This window comes from Drosophila subpulchrella, chromosome 2R (genome assembly GCF_014743375.2).
Source record: "Drosophila subpulchrella strain 33 F10 #4 breed RU33 chromosome 2R, RU_Dsub_v1.1 Primary Assembly, whole genome shotgun sequence".
NCBI lineage: Eukaryota > Metazoa > Arthropoda > Insecta > Diptera > Drosophilidae > Drosophila > Drosophila subpulchrella.
This window is the reverse complement of record NC_050611.1, coordinates 5,610,250-5,634,733: the sequence shown is the minus strand read 5'-3', so window position 1 is coordinate 5,634,733 and position 24,484 is coordinate 5,610,250. Positions and strand designations below refer to the sequence as shown.

Genomic DNA, 24,484 nt, shown 5'->3' with positions numbered 1-24,484 from the left:
CAAGCGCTTGTTAGTCCTTGGCACTGAGAAAGCGGCAGAGCTTTGGTGGTGGATCAGTGGTTCAGTGGTTCTTAGGAACATTGGATCAGTGGTTCTTGGATCAGTGGATCAGTATATCAGTGGTGGTGCAACGGCGACAGCGGCAGCGGATTCGAAGGCGATTACAAACTAAGGTCACAACTTTTGGCTAAAAACTATTAGGCAAGAGGCGGCAGAAAACTAAAGCAACTCAATCCTGATTTCGTTCAGTTTGTGGTGTAGTTAGTGTAAATAAGGGATAGTGGGTAATGGGTAATGGGTAATGGGCTGAGTGGTTCAAGGACCTCGAGTGGTGTATGGATGGTCAAGTTCAAGGCACACAAACGAGCAGAAGGAAGGCGATTGGTTAAGTCAGGCAACTCAATCGAAGCGAAGCAGTGAGTGGATCGGAAAAGTTGGAAATGTTGTATCCCCAGCCCCCCAGAACAACCCCATTGCAATTTGTTGACAGAGCAGACAAACAAACAACCGTGTATCGCTGGCATCGTATAAAGAGGGAAAATATTAAATGCGATTCAACAATAGTCGTTTTATGCCCCTCCGACGGGGCGAATAAATTTTTTATTTCTTATTTCCAGAGCCATTTTCATGGCGAGCAACAATAAACATACGCGTGCACACAGGGCGGGGAAATGCTCTCCGCTAGGCACGCATATTTACTTCCATTTTTTATGGGCCCACGTCTGACTCCCCCTTCAAAAAAGTGGCGAAAAAAAAGGAAGCCCCCAACCCAATGCTGGTTGCGAGCAAAAATGGCGTCGACAGGTAGTCATTGGATTTTTTTATGCATAATTCGGTATTGGCTGTAATTTCGCAGAAATTGAAAATGGCAGAAACACACGACCGACACAAAGGACAAAGGACCGTTTCTGTGGCAGAAACAAACGGAAAACAAACAAGCGAACGAAATGAAATTATTGCCGCAAATATTTTGTCATATCAAAAATGTTGGCAGCAGCTACGGAAACTTTTCGACCATAATAAGAGGCCAAAGTTCCTCCTGATGTTTATTGTTTTTGGCCCCGTTCCCCATTGTATTTCGCTTAGACAAAAGGCATGCAAAGTTGTGCAAAGAAATAAATTCTTAGAATAGTCGGGTACGGGTACACAGTTCGATTAGTACTTATATAGACAAATGTATACTCAGTATTCAAAACCGAGGGCGGAAAGACTTTTCAGAGCGCTTTAAGCAGTTTGCGGTTAGGCACGAAGCATTTATACTATGGTTCTTATAAAGATCATTTTCGGGGGGTATTTCATTGAAATATATATTCGCTGTTTATTGCTTAAAACTCATAGTATTCCATTCAAATTTTGATAGTATGTATGCTTAGGTATTTTGTTGAGCATATGCTTGCGCTCCAGAATTTCGCCAACTTTGCGGGCCCTTTTTTTAGGTGCGGGATTGGGATTTTCTAATACGTGTAGGGGTAACCGTAACCTAAAAGAAGCAGAAACCAAAACAAAAGTTATTCGTGGGATTATGCTTAATGAGCCCGGGACAATAGTTCCGCCCGATGCCGCATCCTATCCCAAGAAACAGGGGCGAAAGTGCCCTCGATAAATCCTCGCTCTGACGAATGCCGACCATGTGATATATGGCCCCTTGGCACGCTTCAATATTCGGCCACTCTCGCCCAAGGAAAACTGGGGAAAAGCACGGGATGTGGTTTTCCCCATCCGAGGCGGATGCTTGTTCGTATAATAATGGCTGGTAATTTATCTGCTTTCGTTTACATTTCCCGCTCCGTGTGGGAAAGCTGGCTGTGCGTGTCGGCATTTGTGCAAGGCAAACATTTGTTTGCCAGCACATTTCTTGTTTTTCCCCCCCAACCCTCGGAAAAAGCAAATTGGAACTGGATTTGCTCATATGCCGCCGCCATTCGCTTTTTTGGGAGGCCAAACCCAACACCCAAAACCAAAACCGAAAACCCCAAATGATTGCTGCGGTTGTGCGTGATTTTCGCTTTGATTAGGAGATTGATTTCTGGCGGAATGAAGATTTATGTGAGCAGAAGAGTCTCTTCGCTGGCGTCCCTTGCTAATTGCATTTTTAATTGCTTAACGAATGTGGGCGCTGCAAAAATTGCCCCATAAATTGGTAGTGCAATCGCTGGCGCCGCCATATTTGTTGTTAATTCATTTCCGTTATGACAGCCCAGCATCGCAGCGCGGTAATTGATAAACAAACAAACAAACAGACAGACACGGAGGAGCAGGAATACATATATGTATATAGATATATGTGCAGATGGCGAAGAAAAAATACCAGGAATGGCCGCCAAGGGCCCCAAAGTGTTCTTGTTAAAGCCGCAAAAACACAGTGAGTGTAGAAATCGAAGGAACATTATATAATATTTAAGAAATAAAATGTATTGAGGTTATAATAACAGCTTTTAAAAGACTAAGATTAGAAAAGATTGAGATATTTTGAAACATTCCATATATTTTATGGATATATTATATATGGATGTATTTTATATGGATATATAATATATGGATAATACATCCCAGTATAAATATATATATGATATATCCATATAAAATACATCCATATATTATCCGTATATAATACATCCAAGTATAATATATATATGATATATAATATATCCATAAAAAATACAACCATATGTAATATATCCATGTGTTATATGTGAATCTATTACATATGGATATATCATATATGGATATATTATACATGGATATATTTAAATATGGATCTTTTATAAATATTTTATCATCAGCTCTGTTATCTTGACTTTTCCTGCGTGCTTTCTTTTGGAACCTACTGTATAAGGCCTTCTTCATTTTCCCCAATCGGATATTTGCGCTGCATTTAAAGCCCTATCCTGCATCCCGGTGAAAAGGAGCGGAGGAGGCGACCACAATGGCAACAACCACGGAGGCTGAGGCACGAATTGCAGCGGCAACCGAATACATTTTATATCATTTATTTCTGCGAACATGAATGGGTCTCGTTTCGTTGCACTGGCAACGCGTTACGTATACGCAGCGTATCGGTTTGGTTTGCTTTCATTCGGTTTGGTTTTTCGGATCGGTTTGGTTTGGTTCTGTGGGGCTTGGTGTGGTGGCTCTCCACCCTGCGTTCTCATTTTCCGTACATTTTCCCTTCGATTTGCATTCGCCTTTCAGCACTTTCAACTGGCACACGGAAGTGGAAGATGGCAATCGCATTGGCATTGAAACCGCCGATAGCCCTGCTGCCCCCCTGCTTTCAGCATTTCCCCCGCAGCGTTTACATCGGCCATTGTCAGTTTTAATTTCCCGTCTGGGCCCATAATAATGATAAACACATTTTAAAATGTTTCCACCTATTGATTGAGTTTGTCAACAAAATGTTTCCATTATTAACGCATTCGCAATGGTTGGGGGCATGTGGGATAATCGGACCTGCTAATGAAATTCATTTGTGTGCTTGCACCTGAATGGGATTATATTGTAGCTGTATGAGCGCATGGATACGTGATATGGCAGGGCTCTTTAAAGCAGCAACTCTCGGATGATATCGGACTCAACAAGTCAATTAATCTACGGCAGTGAATTCGAAACTGAACAACTACGGAAACTTTGGGCTGCGAGGCAATGGGATTTTCTTTTGCATTTTTGCCAGCATTTTACCTCGGTAAACATTATTATTGTTGTAGGTGCTATAGTTGGTGTTGTTGGTGTTGCTGCTGCTGTAGTTGTTGGTGGGGGTGATGATATAGGGGGACTGACTCGGGGTGCTATAATTAGATCCCATGGGGTAAGAGTTCCTATACTGCTGCTTCTGCTGATTGTTGTATTGCTGTTGCTGCTGCTGGTACCTTACATTACGACCTACATATGTACACGGCACAGAGAAATCGGTATATATATACACGGGCAGCAGACAATAAAATATATATAGTATGGATTGTAGATAGTAGAGTGTAGATTGCAGAGTGTGTAGAGTAACTTAAACTATGCTAAACGTTTTATGCAGCCACATTTGCCAAATAGTTTTCATTTAGTTGCTCACGTGGGCGGGGTTTTAACGAGCAGAAAATGTTTTAGTAAATTTCGCCAGAAGCATCTCGATAATTTCGATAATTTGAGGACTGTTGTTGGTTAGTTTTCTCTATTTACGGCTTCACGGTTAAGTCATGTGCAATTTATTTCGATCAATAAAAGTATATATATATATAAAACTCATCGTCGTTACAAAACAGAAATCTGGTTAATACTATACAACGATCGCTCTCTACATCGTCTATCACTCATAGTTTTTTTTCGCTTTTTTCTTCTGGCTAACAACAAAGGAACTAAATTGGGCTATAAAAGGTATATGGTACAAGTATGGTACAAATTCTCAATTGGCTTAAGCGACTAGACCCATTCACCTTCTGACAGACAGCCGTCGTCATCATCATCCTTACCTTGTTGGCCCACATTGCTGCGGGGCAGAGTGGCGTACGGGTTGTTGCCGCCGGGGGCGGGACGCGGCGACTGCTGCTGTTGCTGCTGCACCGGATAGGACACCGGCGACTTGGGAGCGGCGGCGCCGAAGGGACGAGCGTAGCCCTGGTTCACCTTTGGACGGGAGAAGGAAGTGTGCTATTAGTTGGGTCCTCTTTATGTCTTTGATATGTTTCAATTCGGGGGTAACACCTTACAACACTTAACAAAAATCTTAGTTAGTTTCTTAGGGCTGATCTGAGCGAGCTGCGGCGCGAGCTGAGCGGAGCAGAATGCAAGGTACTTACTTTTCGGATCGGTTGATGGTCATAGATTAGGTCAAAGAGCCAGGGAGCAGCAGGGGTTTTATATAAAATGATTATTTCCAATGAGAAAATATAACTAGATATTTTAAAGCCACAAATTTAAGAAAGTATTTTCACAAAAAAAAAATAATTTCGTTTATTATGATAATCAAAAATTTAATTACCACTGGAAACAGCGTTTTGTAGAAATTATTGATAAAAGATTTTGTGATGATAAGCAAGTTTTGTATATTTTTTGTTACGAAAAATGTTTAAAATGTTTTTAAGAAAATTATCACAAATCTAGTAATCTTCCTATTAAATTTTGTTATTAAAAGACTTTACCTAATTAATTGATATACGTAATTTTCCAGTGGAGTACTCTAAGGCATTTAGTTCTACTTTTCGTTATAAAATATTTTGAAAAAGTTTTTAAAAATGATATTCTTTTATTTGGTTACCTGATTTCCCTGAATTTTATTATTTGGGGATCCTAACGTTAACTAATTTATAATGCTTGTTATCCTAAATATTTTTCCCTGTTGCTCACTATCCTCGACCTTGGTCTAATAGAGGATTGGGAGTGGGATGTTTTACCTTGTAGCTGGGGGCCGCCCCCTTTCCGGGGGCCTGCACGCTGCGGATGACGTTGCCGGTGAGCGTGACGTACTCGAAGGGCTGATCCCCGGATTGGGATAGAGGTGGTGGGGCTGAGGCCCCCGAGTTGGTGCTAATCTGGCCATAAATCGAGGACGGCTCATCCGCCACGTAGGCCGACATATTGTCAGATGTTGCTGTTGCAGCCGGGCTATCTGTTGCAGTTGCTGCTAGAGGTGTTGCTGCTGCTGCAGCTGATGTTGCTACTGGAGCTACTGTTGCTAATGTTGCTTGGGGGCTTGCAACCTGATGTGGGTTAAATTTCAATTGATTAGCAAGTGTCGCCGTTAGCGCTGCCACAAGCGGCTGTTGTTGGTGTTGCTGGTGGGGCAGGTGTTGCTGTGGTGCTGTTGCCTGTTGCACTGCAAATGGCTTGGCCGTGTTGTTGTTGTGTCTCTGTGAGGGTGTAGTTGTTGCTGGTGTTGCTGTCGTGTGCTGGGTGGGTGTGTTGTTGTGGTGTTGCTGCTGCAGCTTGTTGGAGTACTCTTTCAACAGCTGGTTGTACGCATTGGGGCTCTTGTTCTGCGTATTCATGTCGTTCTCATTCTGCGCCGCCTGCAGCCTGTAATTCGTCACGGCCTGGGACTGGGACAGAGTCTGCGGAGGGGGCGGTGGCGGCGGGGAGGGCGGCGCCATTGTGTAATTATCGCCCTGACCAGCGGCCGGAGCAGCCAGCGACACCTCCAGCGACGTGGAGGAGCCGGATGTCTGGCGCGAGTGCAGGGGCGAGCCAAAGCGGTCCAGCGACAGGGTGGATGAGTAGCTCTGCTGGCTCTGGCCCACTCCACTGCCACTGCCACTCCCACTGCCGCTGCCGCCCACTCCGGAGGAGGAGGAACCACTGGAGATGGATGACAGGCTGCTGTGGGTGCGCGTGTGCTCCTGCTTTTGCTGCTGCTGCTGGCTGGTGGACAGGTGTTGCTCCGGGGAGACTTGCTGTTGCTGCTGCTGCTGCTCCGCCTCGTACTGCAGCAGCTGGGTGGGCGAGGGGGGCGGTGGCAGGGGCAGCTCCTGGCTGCTCTCAGACTCAGGCTAAATGGGTTAATGCGGGCAGGCGGGCGGGGGGTTAACAAAGGCGGTTAATTAAAATGCACGAACAATGCAAGTGGCACACAACCTACGGCTGATGAACTAAAACCCCATTGCGTGTGTGTGTTTAGTTGTGTGTATATGGTGGTGTTCTAAAAATGGCTAATAGGTCAAGGTCAATGGGCGGGCTAAGTAAAAGCCCCGATCCCAGAAGGGGAGTGCTGAAAAAGATGGGTAATCCACTCGGGTGGTTATGCAACCTGCGCAAGTGACTCGCCAGAAGAGCTTCTCCTGGCTTAAATCACCGAAGATAGAGTCGTTTCACTTGATTCGCTAATCGTTGGTCGTTGGAGCAGTGTATATAAACCGATTTCTGGACACTTTCCGAGTTCAATCCCGTCGCTTTTGGTCACTTCTCTGGTGTCCGCTCGCTGCGGACACAGTTACGGACACTTCGCGGACACGGACACGGTTGCGGACACGGTTCTTGGGATGCCAGATGCGCACTGAGCACAGGGCGCAACGAATCTGCGGCCACGGCGGCCAAAAAGCTGACAAACCGCTGCAGCTGTGTGTTTTTTATAGATGGCCGAGAATAAAATAAAAAAAATCGCCGAACATATATAAGGCGGAATGAGTAAAAAGCAGCGCTTGGCATATATATTTAGCTTTTAGCAGCCATTGCACATTTTCGCGAAATGCGCTGGCCGCGGCAGAAACAGAAACAGAAACAGATTCAGAATCGGATTCAGAAAAATAGTAAAATAGACACTGCACTGTCTACGGACCGACCACTATTTATACCCCCGTGCAATCAATCTGGCCATGTCGATCAGATTGATTCGCCTGTCCGTGCCAAGGGGGAAGTCTTCAATCCCTCAATGAAAGCCCCCTCCTGTCGGCCCCCCAGATCCGCTTACCCAATCAGCCGTAGGTCGATCCAACAAACATAAACAATAACTCCATGCTCCATGCAAGGCAAACAGAGGACTCACGCAAAAACACAGAGAGAATAAAATATAGAAACACAGGCAAACACAAAAGCAAGTTGTACACAGAGAAAATGTCACAGTAATAAGTCAGAGATATTTTAAAAAATTAACCATTTCATCTATGTTTATTAAACATAATTCTGGCATGTTTCAGCTACGCTTTTGATATTTTTAATAGCACCTCAAGGCATAATTAATTTTCACAAATAACTCGACACACTTTTCTCTGTGCTGGCAAATGCATAAAACTTTTCCATTTTCATTTGATCGCTTTGTGGCCAGGAAAAGTGAGGAACAGCCAAAGAGAAAACAGTGAACAAGTAGCGTTTCTTGATAAAATTGCCCGAGATGTTTGAACTTCTTTGCTGGCAAAAACTTTTTGCATTATATTGCATTTTTCTCTGCCGGTTGTTTTCCTGTTCTGCAGATGATTCTTAACATTTTAGCATATGTCGGAAGCTGGCGCTTCCGGCGAAATGTGCTGAGTTTAAGCAAACATTTTTCCTGGCAATATGATAGAATTGAATGTTGCGAAGGCAGATTCAGGTGCAAAAAAGGTGGGGGTTACTGGGAGTGGGATTCCACCGAACGAAGACCCCTGTTTTTCTGTGTCTATATCTATATACGTCTGTGTTTCGGTGAGTGTCTGACATTGTTTTAGCCACGGCAGGAAACAGTTAACACTTAAGGAGGGGTAACCACCTTCTGGGAATCTTTACTTACCGGTGCCGGGGCAGGGGCGGAGTTCCCATTGGAGTAGCCGTTCGAGTTGCCACCGTATCCGTGCGAGTTCAAGGCCGACGAGATGGTGGAGGCACTCAGCTTGGTGTTGCTGCGGGAAAAACAATAGAAGACATAACCTTAGACAAGTGCCCGATAAATCAGATTCGCCAGCGGTAATTGCCTGTCACCAGCCATTCGCACTAATTGCCCCCCAGTGCAAGACCTTTAATTTGGTTTTGGCCAACAACGGTCGACATCGCTTTAAATTAGGCAAATAGCATGCCAGAAACCCAAACAAAATCCAAATGCCAAATGCAAATTGCAACTGTCACTGGTCGTATATATTTCTGACACACCAGCAATATCGCACACCCTTAGGCGGTTCGCCCCTCAAATATCACTGCCCATCCATAACCCATAACCAATGGATAGCTGGGAAAGTGCATTCCCAGTTCGATTGCCATCGTTTTTAGTTGGCATGCAAAGTATGTGGCACACACATATGTTGCCAATTCATTTATTAAAAATTTGCGGCACAGCCGATGACACGTCAGCAGAGCAATCAGTGTCGCCTCTTTCATTTCCAAAATCGGAAAGTGGCCCACCAAAAATAAAACAGGGCAAAGGGAGTGTTTCGAAAGGGTTGATCGAAGGCCTAAATACCCTGCTAAATATATATTACTGATAGAAATAACATTTTGTAATCCCATTTTAAGGAAATATAGGTATATTCTAGGTAATACCCATAGTATTTTGCTGTTAGCTGTATCATTTTAGAACTCATATCATAGTATATCTTTTAAGGGTATTCCAAATTCCCACTAGCGAGTGTATGTAAATACAATACTCGGTTCAGCATGGGCGATTTTTCGTCGCCGGCATGTCAGACGTATTTTGGCATATAGCGAACGGGCTGAATTTATTTATATTTCATTTTCATCTGTAGCCAGGACCTCCAATCTCCCTTCACCCCTTCGCCACTGACCAATTGGCCGTGTAAAGGGGACAGCCGCAAAAAAATCAGAGGAAATATTTGGAATAACTCCTATCACTTACGGCTTGATGGGGACGGGAACGTAGCCCTCGGTGCCGGTGGGCGGATTGTTGATGGCGGCCTGCCTGGCGTGGATGTCGCAGTAGAGCTTGTTGTTGAAGTTGTAGTAGCCCTGGTTCTTCAGCGAGGTGCCGCAGGTGGCACACTTGAAGCACTCCACGTGCAGGTTCTTGTCCTTGATGCGCACGAACACGCCACTGAAAAATTGGAGGGGGATTATTAGCGGATTTATAATGATGGAGGGACAGTTCGAGAAGCTCTTCAAGGGTTTGCATTGGCAGTTTTCGCAAAAGCGCGAATCATATCTCTTGAATATTCGATGCATGTGATAATCTCTTCATCGATACATATTTTACAGTGTGAATATAAAAACTGTATTTTATTTAAGGCATATTTTATAATAATTAAATAAATACTTCTAAAGGTGACTAAATACTTTTAGAACCAAGTACCGAGAAGGTTTACTATATTTTCCCACATTGAAGAGCCCCTCGAAAGTTTTGCAGACATTAAACTCGATGATTGATAGAACAGCACTTGATTGACCGTATTACTGATTACTACTGATAGTTCGCTGTGCATTTGTGTGTGAACATCGAAACAGTCCCCGAGCGAATCTGTTAGCCATGGTGTTGCAGGTAATGCGAGAAATATGTAAAAAGCTATAATGCATTATCGAGTTAAGCTCCGATGGCGAGCCAATTAAATTGGCATACAAATTAATACAAATGATGGCTCCCATGGATCTGGTCCGGATCAGGGGCTTTATTCGTGGCTGGTGCTCAGGTGTTGGGGAGTGCGTGAATGGCAAACAATTGACTTGGCCGCCGTGAGTCCGTGGAATAAAAGCGAATTAAAATGCAGACACACGGGGGAAGGGTCGGTAGATGTGGAAGTGGCACAGGCGACGCATGAATTATCATTGATTCGGCGAACAACGAATCCTTACACAATGCCCACGCCGCACAGCTGGCAGGCCGGATGTCCGCTGGCGGTCAATGGACGTGGTCGACCATCCTGGTCGGTGGCCAGGGCAGCCGCCGCCGCCTCCATTTCGGCCTTGTACTCGGGCCCCTGGAGCCCGGGGCAGATGGGCAGCACAATGATGCGCGGATCGGCCTGCTCCTGATCCTGCTGCTGCTGCTGCTGCTGTCTGAGCTGCTCCTCTTTGTCCTTCTGGGCCACCGGCAAACTGGGCCTGTGTGGAGCAGCCGGAGCCAGAGTTCCCGCCTGCAGGGGCACCCCAATCCGCTCATCCTGATGATGCTGGTGGTGCAGCGGAGTGCGTCGCTCGTTGCCGCCAATCGCGTGGCTCTGTGTCCAGTAAAAGTTGGCGGGACTGTGTGGTTCTACATAGCACCATCATCATCATCATCATCATTGAAGCGGAAAAGCTCAATCAGTTATTTGGAAAACGCATGTTCACAACCTGCCTGAAGTCTGCCCCTGGAAACTGAACCCTCTAAGCACCCCACTAATTGCTGGGATTGAGTTAATAGTGCAGAAGCATCGCCGTTGTTGCTGTTAGTCAATGTGCATACACAAATGCTAATTTACACACATGGGTTGTATTTCGGTGTGATAAGGTGGTAAATATTTGTATCTCAAAGGAACAAAGGGTGTAATTAGGAAAACCTTTGTGAAACTTAATGTAATTGCAACTCCTACCCGTGCTAATTTACTTATTTGAACACATTTGCTAGGGAAATAAATTAAGTGTACTACACTGCAATATTTGATTTTAAGATTTAATTCGGAAAATTTGCAGAGAGTTTTAAGGACAATCATTGAAAATAATCTAAATAATTGTCTTTGGTTCGTTAAAATTTAAACATTTTAAGTTTCATTTTTATTAGAAAATAAATCATCAATGAAAAGCCAAATTTAATAAGCTTACAAAGAGAACATAATAGAAATAATAGCTATTAAAATACGATTTGAAGATGATATACCTTATGTTTGCAGATGTTTTTAAAGGTTCTTGTATATCGTATCATATAAAATCAGGATTAATTCTTAGAGCAGGTGTTCTTAAGTTTGTTCTTATAAAAACTTTAACAAAATGTTGGTTTGTAAGTAACCTATTCATATTAAATCAAGATGGAACTTAAGGAACTTTATGTATTGACTTAAGGAGTTGTTCATAAATAATATTACAATTCCTTTTGCATTTCTGAGATACCAGTACTTATCACCCTACCATTACCTAGTTGATACCCCATATTATTTTTATTAGGGACGTGTGATCCAATAGGCTGCACTTACGTAATGAGGCGCTCGCATTCGGTGCAAATGTTCTGGCCAGTTGGGAGTCCGCCGGTGCTCGGGGGCTTGGGGGAGTTCACGGGGGCGCTGACATGGCGAGTGGTGCTCGATTGCTGTTGTTGTTGTTGTTGGTGTTGCTGGTGATAGTGTTGTTGTGGTGGCTTGTATTGTTGTTGTTGGTTGTACTGCTGTTGTTGGTTGTATTGCTGTTGCTGTTGTGGCTGTTGCTGTTGCTGTTGCCGGGGTGCATCATGCTCGCAGTGGCTGTTGCCGAATGCTGTTTATATGTATTGTTGTGGGCGGTGTTGTGATTGTTGTTGCAGGTTGTTGATTTTGGTGTGTATGAAAAACAGTTTAAATACAAACATGAGTTAGACAGAAAGATAGACAGAAAATGGGCATTCAATGGGTGTGTCTTGAAGTTTTCTTTAGCAGTCAATGAGAGACAGAAATGAGCTGGCAATTCAAACAAAAATATAGCTCATGAAGCTTTGAGAAATTCTATACCTATAAATCAATATATATTCTACTACAATCAGGCCTGAAGGAAAGATAACTAAACTATATATAACCCCTTCTAGCAATCAACTACCAAACTGTTTGTCTATATAAAACTCTTTGCTTCACTGAAGATAATACTTTAATATCTACGCCTTATAAGGTCCGTGCAGGTGACTTTGAAATTGTTGGTTAATATATATTTATAGACATGACTGTGTGTGGGCACTAGAAATGTGTCTTCAAATAGAGAAAACGAAAGTCCATTTCCTTTGGCTGGTCTGATGGGTTAAACGACAAAAGAACAGAAACAATTTAGTTACATTTGGATAACCGAGTCTCGCCCATTTCAAGGTCCCTGCTGGGCGTTTTAAAAAAAACTTTGGCTATCATCTGGCAGACTGCCCACACCCGCTATTCGCCCAGAACATCGCTGACGAACGGATTGGCACCGTCGTTCAGGATGAGCAGCAGGCGGGCCAGCTCATAGTTGGCCCCATTACCTGGAGTGGACTGGCCGGTCTCCTCCTCGCGCAGGAACTTCAGAACCTCGGAGCGATCACCCTGGTATTCCTTCTCGTTCTTCTTAAAGTTGACGCTGGAAAAAAGAATGTGTTTTTTAGAAATTTAAGGAATAATATTTTAGAGTATTTTATAATAAAAACTGCTTTGGAAAAAATCGGTTTCTAGAATATCCTTAATATTCAACACCGAGAAGGATTTGTAAAACAAACCACTTGGGTAAAATGACTATGGATTGGTTGTCCAATTTGGTGAGAAGGCGAAATCTCCCTTCTGAAATTTACCAAAGGAAAGGAAAGCAAATTGAGGAGCAAGGAGGCTGGGCTCCTACGATAAGGATGAAATCCCGCAACAGAACAGGAGTAAATGAAACCAAGAGCCCTTGTGCTCGGCTGTAGCATACTTTCCAGCGTGCACGCTGCGCAGCCCGAAAGTATGCTCCACTAAGTGAGTGAGTGGCGGCAACAAGATTGTTACGCATCCGCCGCGTTGGCCCGAAATCCCCCAAAGAAATTAAGCGCTAAAGGCGCGCGATTCGGTCCCACGCGTGCGTTTTGGCCCGCAAAAGTCGACCACTGGCACAAGTTGAAGCACTTGGCCCGACTTCTGCAGCTACGGCTATCATTTGCCAAATTGCACTCACCGTTTCGAACGGCCTGTGGTTCTTCGCACGCCCTGCTTTCCGCCTTCTGAGTCCGCATTTTTTTGTTTTTCCGTTCAGGGCAAAGCAGAGCGCAGAAAGAACATTTTTAAGTAAAACTTTTCCTGATATTTCGCACTGTCACGGCTGCGGCCCAGACAGTTGTTTGTTGCCTTTTCCCCCAGCTTTTCACCCGGGTCTTCCCGGCGAAAACTTACCCGAGCACACCGCCGGCCAAAACCTCCGCCTGGGCCGAGAGTGTTTCCGCAATAGATTCCTCGCTGTAAATGCCAACCGGGGTGTTGTATTGTTTATTGACAATGCTCTTCACGCCGCCATCGCCGCCGTTGGCCTGAAAAACAAGAGTGGGAAGTAGGAAATACATGAGAACTTGGGCCAGGCTGAGAAAGTGTGAAATGAGCGAAGTTTCTGGTGCAAAAATAGCAACGATATCTCCCCACGCACTTATTGTAATTGGGAATTATTGTTCTCCATTTCTGAGCCCTTCTCCGCACTTCTCACAATGTTAAGCTAACTGAAAAGTCTTATTTTTTATTTATTTTCATGAACCAATTGATTTATGTTGAATTATGGAATTATTGTTCTCCATTTCTGAGCCCTTCTCTGTACTTCTCAAAATGTTAAGCTAACTGACACAAATTCTTTATTTTTATTTATTTTCATGATACCCATTGATGTATTTAATTTATTTATTGTTCTCCATTTCTGAGCCCTTTTCTCCACTTCTCACAATGCTAAGCTAACTGGAAAAAATCTTCATTTTTATTTATTTTATGATATGAATTTAATCAATACAGATTACTGCATTCGTTAAAGTTTTCTTTCATTAAATAACCAATAACATCTCTTCGAATATTCTTAAGCCTTTTATAATATTGCCCCAACTGGAACATGCTCTAATTCCAAATTGAGTTGTGCATCCGTCTGCCATGGAACTTGCATATTAAATTATATTCCCAAGCCGGAGGTGTTTACCAATATCTCAGTTCCATTTCAACTATGCCATTTGCACAGCCTTAAATCACATTAAGCTGCTATTGCTATGCTTCCCATAATGTTGTTCCTGAAACTTGGCACATAAAATGATCCCAAATCAATTTCATGTCCGTTGTCATTGGCTGGAGCTATTATTATACAAATTCATAACAATAAAAGATACGTAAATGTATGCATATCACACACACAACAGAGACATTACTATGCATGGCAGGGCACAGATACAGACTCAGATGGGCGGGAGATTGTGTGTGTGTGTGTGAGGGACCTTTTGCACATTAATTCTTGCCAGGCAAATAATCCTAGCACTCATATTCATTACTCATTCTGACACTTTTCAAAACTACGCACAAACAAACTGAGCGTCAGACAGACAGACATCGTATAAATGCAAATGTTGTCAACTCATACAGAGGGTTTGGTGTTGGGGTTCCGGGGTTTGGGGATAGGGTTCCTAACCCAACAACCGAAAATGAAATGAATGAATATGAAAAGCCACAGACAGACAACAAAATAAACGCAAAGTGTGGGGAGTGTGGGCGGTCTAGAACTAACTATCAACATCATTGGTCATCATCAGGACGTCAGCATCAGCTGGGCCACTAAAACTTTCCGCATTCCCAACTTTGGGCTGCCAGTTTATGAATTTTATAAATGATGTGGTGCAGGGACGAGGGATGCCCAAGTATGGGGATATACTCTGCGTGATTGCAAATTAGTACACTCACGAAGGGACGGGCCGCGTTGTTGTAGCCACAGCCGATGTGCTGGCTGTCCTGTTGTTTGTGAGCCAGAGAGGTCTTCGTCACCGTCTGCAGATACGGCGAGTTGGGCTGCGGCACGTTGCCCGTGGGCGTCACATGCGGCCTCCAGGTGGAGCCGCCACTAAAGGGTAGTAAAAACAGAAAAATTAATAAAAATTCCACAATTTAGGAGACGAACTTTGGGCCACCTACCGCTGCACTGTGATGACAAAGTTGTTGCCTGAGCGCACCACAATGTCCTGGGCATCCTTGTGCCGTAGATTGAAGACATCCACGTCGTTGATCTTCACCACCGCATCGCCGGGCTGCAGGCCAGCCTGCTCGGACAAGCTGCCGGCGTTCACCTGGAAAAATCAAGGAAAACGAGGCCAGTTAGTAGCCATCACTCGACTCAACTTCGATTTGCCCCGGCCATAACTCACAGCCCCGAAAAATGCCCCATTGGCTTTAAATTTATTATGCTGCAACTGCAAAAATTATGAGCGGCAGTCCGAGTCCAAAACTCGCGGTGGCGCTGACTTTAGCCGAATATGTATATGGTATATTCCACATGCCCATCGAAACATGCAGATACAGACATATACATATGTATATCTGGGCTTTTCTGGCCCGCAACTATTGGCCAAAGTTTAGTTTTATAGGCGTTTCGGGCGTTTGTTTTCATCATTTATTTATTTCCGAATATATGTATGTTTTCGGTCCGCGGGGAAATCGTGCGGGAAAATGCCATAAATTTGCACGATTAAAATCGTAAAAGTTACGCCGGAGATTCTTCTATATGGCCGGCGGCTGTGTGGGCGGAACTGCCGGCAGAGAATTTTCAAATTTCCAACTTGAAATTGAAATGAAAGGCGGTGACTCAAACTCAAGTACGGAGGGTTCCGGATAACTATTCATTACCAAGTTTTATACGGAAAAACAAAGTTGGTAAATGGCAGTTAATGTTTATACACACACCAGATTTATTCTAAAATGATTTTTGACAAATTGCCAACTTTAGTTTTATACAGTTCATCACATTTTAAGGGCACATATGTATAAGTATACCTTCTTTTAGAATCATTAACTAGGGTAAATAAATGTGGTTGTTAAACCTGCACATATCCCAACCTTTTTACTATTTCAGCTCCATTTGAACTCAACCTGCTTTCGGAAAATTTAAAGCCGCTTAGCATGGAAGTCACTTGGCCTGTCAATGTCGCTTCATCAGCCAAACTAACCAACTAAGCACACACTCAATCCCTGGCACACATAGATACACTCATCAGGCTAAAGTCCACAACCGCAAAATACAGCCACACAGGGGCGTCGAGGAGGGGGTTCATCTGCTCCTGTTGCTCCTCTCGGGGTCTAGGCCAAAAGTTGGCAGAGGTGGGGGATGGAAAGGAGGTCCGAACGGGGGCTCAGGTGTGCCCCAAAATTATACGCGCCATGCACGTATCCACTTTGGCAAATTGTCTGTTTATCAGACAACTGGCAGGCCCAGTCAGTCAGTCCCCTGAAAACCCCTGAACCCCTGAACCCCCGCCCCGAAGAACCCCCTTTCGACTGTGGTCGGTTTATATTTGCACAAAACGGGCGACGCTCGTGCAAAAACAAACACAAACAGAGACACTCGCACACAGATACGTCGCCTCGGTGTGTGTGAGCATAAATATTTCATTGGCGCACTCACCAAGCGAGACACCTAAATTTTGTAATATTTACAAAGTTGCCAAAAAACGTCGAAGCCCCCCGAAACCGAATCGAATTGAATCGAGGCGCAGCGAATCGGAGCAGCCGAGCAGAGCCGACAGGTTAACCGAGCCACAAAAATGTACACTGAGGAAAGTACCCGAAAAGATCCAATCGATATAAGAATCTTTATCTTAAGATCAGTTATTTTCAGTGTATAAGTGGCTATTGAGATTTTCTTTCTAAGGATTTATTTTTACTAGAAGATTAATAATGTGACATTGTGTCTTGAAAAGGTATAATAATTTTTCTAAATTTTGAAACTATAGGATTGTGGTGAAGTTGGTTCGTTAAATAGATATGTTTTAATATGATCGTAATATACTTTATTTTAACCTTTTAGAAGGATAAGAATAAAAAGATTTTTAAGTTTTTAAAATTTAAATTTATTACGTAAATTAATTTAACTTTATAATAAAAAGGAACCTTTCCGTGATCTGTTATTTATTTAAATACTTGACAAACTTTAATTTTTCACAGTGCACAGCCAATCCCAGTGCCAAAGCCAAAACCAAAGCCAAATCCAAGTCCATATCCGACGTGTGCCGTTGACATGTTCATTTTCTTGTTGTCGGCTGTGGGGAAAATTGAAATTGCTTGGCCAAGGTGTTTTCCAGACAGCAACAAATAAGTCCTGGCTCCTCGTCCTGCTCGTTCCCCTTCCCCTTCCCATTCCCATCGCCATCCCCCTTCAGCCTGCCAGGCAACCGAAATCAAAGCGAACGCGGCCTGAAAAGTATTTTTTTGGCACGGCTTCGTGGGTCTGGGATATTGACATTTGGACAGTTTTATGAGTACCTGCGATCCGTGTTTGTGTCCCCTTCCCATTCGAATATCTATCTGTGCGCTCGTTCGACATTTGTCAGCTTTATAGCATTTGCGGCTGGCCGACAATTGACAGAGCATTTGTTTGTGCTCTTTCGAATGACTTATGAGCGGGCCAGAAGTACGACGAGATGGACAAGGACGAAATGGCATTACCAGGAGCCCTCGGTCGCATTATTAGTTTTGCTGCCAGTTTCCAGATCCCACAGGTCGAGCTTGTTGGCCATTTGAGGCTGTTTGTTATGACAGGCCCAGGATACCACATCCACATCCCTTATGGAGTATATCAGTCGAAAGGGAGCATTGCCCACTGACATAGTTTTGTTGAATTACTTTGAGTTTAGAAAATGTAAGTTTGTTAAAATACATTTTTATTACTCGCTGTAAGCTCTTCATGGGTGGTCATTACAATTTAAAGCCTTTCTCTGCGCCTCTCATAAAGCTAAAAAGCTGCGACGCACCCACTTTGCAACACAATGTTGTTAGGTAACTCCACATCCCGCTCCCTTTAGTATCCTTCGCTGAGGGAGTAGGACATTAATGCGGTGTCCTGGCACATTACATGTGTGTGGGCGCTCACAGGGGCCAGAACCACTAAATGAGAAGCGAAGCTGTAGCAGGCAAATGATGATTTATATTGTTGTGAGTGGACAGAGCTTGGGCGAAACATGCCCGGCTGAGAGTAAACGTTGTAAAAATAATTTCATTTGCATTATCATCAGCATTTCCCTGGCATGTGTTTAGCATTTTACTCCGCATCTGCATCTGCATATGTATGCCCTCTGCTTCTTCCGTCGGTCCCACTTGAGGGGAGCTCTTGAAATTATATGCGTTATGACAAATACTCCCAGATATGGCCAAGTGGCTTTCGTGGCGATGTTGGTTTGGCGCTGGCAGCTCGACAAACATTTTCACAAAAGTATGAAGAATTTCGTCTCGTTTCGTTGTCGAGTTGTTGAAGTGTTTGATTTGCCAGAGTCGAGGGAAAAATGGTTTCGGCCAGCCAGAATCGGAAAATCCATAAAGCAAATGAAATTCTGTGGACCGAACCGAAGCCAAAGCCAAAGGCCCGTAATCAAGTCAACTAAGCGCTGCTCAAATCCATTCAAGTGCATTAAAATTGAATTTCGTTCAGCACACACATATAGAGTGAGTCCAGAGACAAAATAACAACAATGGAACAAAAACCAAGCCCCAAATGCATTCTCTACAAGGGGGAAATCGGCGAGGATGGGGCCATGCTCACACATTGTATGCAAAATATTTATGTTGATAAATCAAGTTTGCTTTTGTGGATTAGGTGTATCTCAAATAAATTGAATTTGCGGCGTAAATTAAGCCAGAACCAAGAGCCAGGACACACACACACACTGCTCGCATTCGCAGGACTCTGAAGTGGAGGCCTAACAGCCAACTTCTGCCAAGTTGTCGGCCAAGTTATGAGCTTGTTTAATTGAAAATAAATCTGCTTAAAGCCCCAGCTGAGGCGAGCAATATGACAGCCACACACTCTCATTTGCCCAGGCCCTATATCTCCATCTATATTTCTATCTCCGGTTCTCGGGGGGCCGTAAAAAGCGAAAAGAGAAATTGCGGAAAAGTCGTAAGTAGAGCGAACATGAACAAAGCAGATAAAATACAAAACACTGCGGAAATGCAGCGCAAATACAATGAATCTCAATGTGTATGAATATGCATGGCGCATCACTCATACGCCACGTCCCCCCAGAAACAGAAGCCTCGCCATAGTAAATCACTGGAGTCCGTAGTCCGGAGTCCGGAGTCCCCGAGAACTCCGCCACTGGTGATGCGGCTTTCTGGCACAAACAAATGGCAACCACAACACTTGACCAGCGCGAATGGGGACGGATGGCTGGGGTTATGGGGCTGGGAATGGGAATGGGATCGGGAATGGGTTCCCGATGGGCAAACAGTTTCCAACTAGACTGAGCTGGCAGCAGCGATTAAACCGGGCCAAAGAGTGAGTGAAAAACAGCAAGCTACCGGCTGGAGAAACAATTCACTACCACTTGGTTCGCCTGGCAGTTTAAAGTGCTCCTTGCCACCATTTCTCTCTGGGCCAGGACTCACTTCAGCTTAAAGCCCTCGACTGACTTCTTTTTTCATCTCCCGCCCATCGCCATTCAATTAGATTGGAAAAAGTCCCCAAATCACTTGCTAATGGTTTCGGCTTTGAACGTCGCTCCTCTAACCATCATCCTGGGTCCATTCTACAGGGCTGACCGGCCAGACAGACAGACAAATAATATTTATTTATTGATGGCGAAATATGGGCGGCAGCAACTGCAACGTCGTGGCACCCGCCAAACTGTCGGCAACATTTATAAATTATGATTGCAATCAACGTTCAACAAAAGCGCGTTCCACCATCAGCTTGTAAGTTGGTTGTTATACTCTATGGCTTTTGGGCACTAGCAAGCCCATTAAGAATATTATTTTCTTTATCTTTATATTCCATAAAAAATTACTTGGAGGACTTAAGCTTGTCAGAAACTATCTGATGTTTGAAAAAGCTCGTGGTTGGTTTTAAATTCCTGCGTATCATTATAAGTTGTATAATTTTTCATGGGCTACATCTTTAAATTAGGGATTGGAACATTTTTATATTCTATGTGTAAAAAAGATACATTCCAGTTAGGGCATTACAAGTTATGTTATGTTTGTGTAGCTAGATCTCCCCTTTCTGATTTGGTAGAATGACAGATGCAGGGCCACACACAAAATGGATGGGGAAAAGGCAGAAAGAGCGTGAGAGTGAAACACAGTCTGACTGCAATAAACGTGACAATTTATATAAATGTTGCATATTCATAACGAGGAGCAATGGGAAAAAGTTTGCCACAATGCCGCGGCTCCCGGCTAATGAATGTTGGCCAGTTCGGAGGGATTCGCATGTGGAGCAGTCGCTGCCGCCAGGGGCATTCCAATTCCAATTCCAACTCCGTTCCCATTTCCACTTCCACCCAGGGACTTTTTCTAATCCGCTGCGTGGGCGCAGGCAGTATGACGATCATTAATCTGCCGCTAATGCCGGACCTCACTTGCAGGTCTCCAAATCATCCGCACACGGGTAGGTTGTATCTTTGTATCTCGTATCTGCGAATCTGGGGGCTGGCGTGTGTGGATTTCCTGGACAGCCGAGGCAACACCTCTCGAGAAACGGCCATCGCCTTGAGGGGCTTGGCTCTGGCTTTGACTTTGGCTTTGGCTCTGGTTTTGCCATCAGCTTTGGATTTGCACTGGACTTTTGCAAGTTGCGAGTTGTGACAGCAGCAAAATGGGTAAAAACGAGTGAGAAATTGCCAATTGCAGTTGGAGCTGCACCAGGTCCAGGTGAAAGTCCCGCTCACGCACGAGTTTGTGATAGATTTGCTGATTACTTCGGGGACAGGTTTTCAGTCCGAGATACAATTTAAACGATTCCCACTCACGCATGGCATTTGTGTAATTTCTGTGATTTTTTATGGTCACTCAAGGAAAGTGTTTTACTGCTTTCAGGCACACAATGGACTTGGGGATACGGATCTTACAAAGAAATTGATTTAACTAGTTTGGGACTTAACTGATTCTCCTGCAATAAATCTAGACAATTTGTGTAAATCACATCTCTCTACAATTGGCACTCTATAACTTCGCCTGGCAAGTACTTGATCCAATTGAGTTCGTATTTTTTTTGCTAACTCTCAAAGATAGTTTCTTTTAGCAGGCCCCCCCCCAACTCGGATCCAATTTAATCATCAGCAGCTCACACAAGCTCATCTGGCGGCTCATCTTCTTGGAGCAATTTACGGCTCCCGAGTCCCCGTTTTGTGTCTCAGACTGGAAATTGAGTTTAAATTGCTCTCAGCTGATGTTGGGGCTCCTCTTACTTGGCTAAACTAGAATTTCAATAAATGTCACATGTCCCGGCGCTGCCTGCGTACGCAAATTGTTGATTAAAGCGAGCGGAGCAACCTGAACCTGAACTCCGGGCCAAGAAGGGTTCATTAGGCAACGGGCCGGGGTATCCGGTAACCCCATCCGAGTGTATATATGGGTTAATAAGGCGGGAACAGCAGGATGTGTGCAGCTTCCACCTCGGCTGACATCTTGTGCCTTGAATGTCATTAGCGTGGCTCGGTGTTAGTTGCCCCCTGAGGCAGATCCACCGGCGGATGAAACCCCAAAAACCCAGGCACACACACAGCAGCAGGGGCGGAGTCCAAAGGGGGTTGGCAGAGCTGGCAGACAACTGCCAACTGCCGCAGCGCAAACAAGATTAATTAAGGAATGTAAATTTCGCAAAATTACGCGCCATTGTTTGACTCGGGCCCTCTCCTTCTGGCCCTGTCCCCCGACAGATCTCCATCTCTATCCCGCTGTGTGTGCGAAAGGGTGTTGAGATTTTTTCCATTAACAACATCATCAATGGGCCGCGGGTCGCAAGGTCGAAAGGTGTCCTGACCCACACCCCTTTTCACCATTTTCCCCCCCTGTTTGTTTGTTTGTTGCTGTGCGACGACGGGTTGTTGTTTTGGGGACTTTAGCGGATTTCTGCTGACTGCGGCCAGGAGTTTAGCCAGCTTTTCAATTTCAACCATGGCCACGGCCGCAGCTCCAGATCCTGCTCCTGCTCCTTCCTGCTCCTGGTTTTGACCAGAGTTCTGCGCTTGTCAGTCGCCGCATGAGCCACTTGAAGGGTTGGCCAACATTTTTAATTAGTGTCGTCAGCGTCAACGTCGTTTGTTGCCGATTTTATCCAGTAATTTGAGATTAAAAAGGGGTATATCGTTTGTAATGACTGGGGATGGAGTTCACAATAAAGTCCTGTTCTAATGTGTATCATTTCATTTTTGATTAGATTGCCAAAGACAAAGAAGATAATTAAAAAGCTACTTCATTGCAATGCCTTCAAAAAGTATGAAAATATAGGAGTATGCAGTTAATGTGCATTCCCTTTTTACTCATCAGGAAAAGTTTAACACTTTTGATCACTTTTCCTAACTCTAATGGTATGGTGTCACACAAGAACTGGGTATACCTTATTCGAATTTCCCGACACCAGCCAATCCGTTTGTTATTTCTTCAGCTGGTTGTGGCTGCGGTTGCCTTGAACCCTTTGTGTATTGTGTCAGAAGCATGCATAAATTATATTTTCTGCGGGACGTTGGAAATTTCTAATGAAGCCCGAAATTGGTTGCGGGAAATAACGAAGACGTGTGGGCCACACACATTTGCCCAAACAGTGGATTGGGAAATTTTCGGTAATGGAAATGGGGGTGGGAAACTTTCCCAACTACCTGATACCCGCTGGGCGGCAATGTGTTTTCGCATTTTCCCGCCACGCATCTCGACCAATTTCCCGGTGGCCAATGGTTTGGGCCATTGTTTACGCATTGCCGACGAACGTGTCGAAATGCGAGGCATGCGAGTCAGCTGCCAAAGTATCTGCATCTACAGCCATGTATCTGGTATCTGCGATTGCAACTGGACTGCAGTCTGGCATATTTGGGTCAGCCTTTAAATAAACTCCCTGGCAGAGCAGGAAATGCCTGTTTGTTTGATGTTTCAGTTACACATCTCTGATGTCTTAATAGGGCCAAGAGGCCGGAGACGCTGTGTTTGGGTTTGGGTTCCTGGAAATGCCAGAGATGTTCTCAGGCATCCATCAATCCTGGGCGCAGTTCTGACAGCCGTGAAATCGTGTTAAACGTAATCTCAGACTAACCAAAAATCACCCTCCTCCACATCTCCTCGCCACAGTTATCCGAGGCATGAATGATGGCACTCAAATTACATTAAATGGAATTCCGATTGAGCCAAAAGACCGACTCCTCAGTCCCCCCATCGAACAGTCCACCAATACCGATCCCCCAATCCCAGAATGACAATGACGATGACAAGACAATGGCGGGGCAACAGAAACCGAATTCGAAATGGAAACAGTAAATGGCATTTACATGTTCCTGTCATAAGGCCGAAAGGGGAGCAGGGAACCAATTTAATGAATCAGCATCATCATCATCAGCCATCCAGCCATCCAGCTATCCAACTTCGGGTAGGCCTGTCGAAATGCAGCATTGCAGATATCGGAGAAGTTGCAGCTGCAACGAGTGCAATCAGACAAATGCAATTAGGATTTGGCGACGCTTTCGTGTCGGGCATTCTAAGCATGCCACATCGTCATTCTTTTTCGGGTCTCCGGATTCCGGCTGCCCCATCCCGGGGGAGAATGCAACAAGCCCAAGTTGAGGCACAGACATGATGCCGTGATGCAAGGTCCGACGCTTGCCACCGGGGAGTTGACATGAAAGGCGCCGAAATGTCGATCCACGAGGATGAAGTGAACATCTCCAAGCTGCCCCAAATGGGAAGGAGGAGCCGTGGAAGGGGATTTTTCAAGAACTTTCAATTAAAGCCTGCTCTCTCTTTCATCAGATATCTTTAAAGCCTTAAAGGAGATAGCGCTCATACTTTTTGTATAATATTCAATTAAATGGTTCGTGTTACACTTGGTAAAAGAATAAATACTTAATGTTGCAGCCTCGTTTTTAATACATTAAAATGCCATTTTGGTCAAGCATTAAGAGATAGTAAACATTAAAATGGCCCATTAGTAAACATTTTTAATTAGGTCATCCATTTAAGGGACAATTTTTGAACGGAAAATACTGGCTCATAAAGATAAAAGTACTGCCACATCCTTTTAATCTAAGAACACAAATATGTTTTCTGGTTTGGGTCGGCAAATGCCTTTCGTTTACAAACGTACTCAATAAAACTTTTAAAGGCTTTTCATATTAAATAGGTTTCCAAATGGAAGGCTCCCTGAGATGCTTAACCCCCCCTGCTTACCCAAAAATTTCCCCAATTTCCCGGACTCTTGTTTGCACTCGAGCAACTTTTGAGCCTTCGCCGGACTGCTGATGATGTCCGCCCGGCTTGGCAGCTCTCAATTAAATATTTAACTTTAAGAAATGTAA

The 24,484-nt window shown here is 44.3% G+C and overlaps 1 protein-coding gene across 24 annotated transcripts in view; it reads right to left on the bottom strand.

Annotated features, from left to right (window-relative positions):
* Positions 1-24,484, bottom strand: part of LOC119549003 (PDZ and LIM domain protein Zasp) — a 59,323-nt gene that overhangs the window by 7,200 nt on the left and 27,639 nt on the right. For 5 of the 24 annotated variants that reach the window (XM_037856614.1, XM_037856613.1, XM_037856625.1 and 2 more), the window contains exons 3-11: positions 15,135-15,286; positions 14,907-15,063; positions 13,380-13,513; positions 12,503-12,597; positions 11,502-11,778; positions 9,239-9,433; positions 8,183-8,291; positions 5,379-6,470; positions 4,458-4,611 (exon numbers count right to left, since the gene is read on the bottom strand). In XM_037856614.1, the coding sequence (XP_037712542.1) occupies positions 4,458-4,611; positions 5,379-6,470; positions 8,183-8,291; positions 9,239-9,433; positions 11,502-11,778; positions 12,503-12,597; positions 13,380-13,513; positions 14,907-15,063; positions 15,135-15,286 (2,365 nt within the window). Of the gene's footprint in view, positions 1-1,290; positions 1,481-3,678; positions 3,880-4,457; positions 4,612-5,378; positions 6,471-6,727; positions 7,000-8,182; positions 8,292-9,238; positions 9,434-10,185; positions 10,586-11,501; positions 11,779-11,811; positions 12,281-12,502; positions 12,598-13,379; positions 13,514-14,906; positions 15,064-15,134; positions 15,287-24,484 lie in introns of those variants that run through there. The other 19 variants (XM_037856618.1, XM_037856624.1, XM_037856634.1 and 16 more) reach the window with 12 other exon arrangements.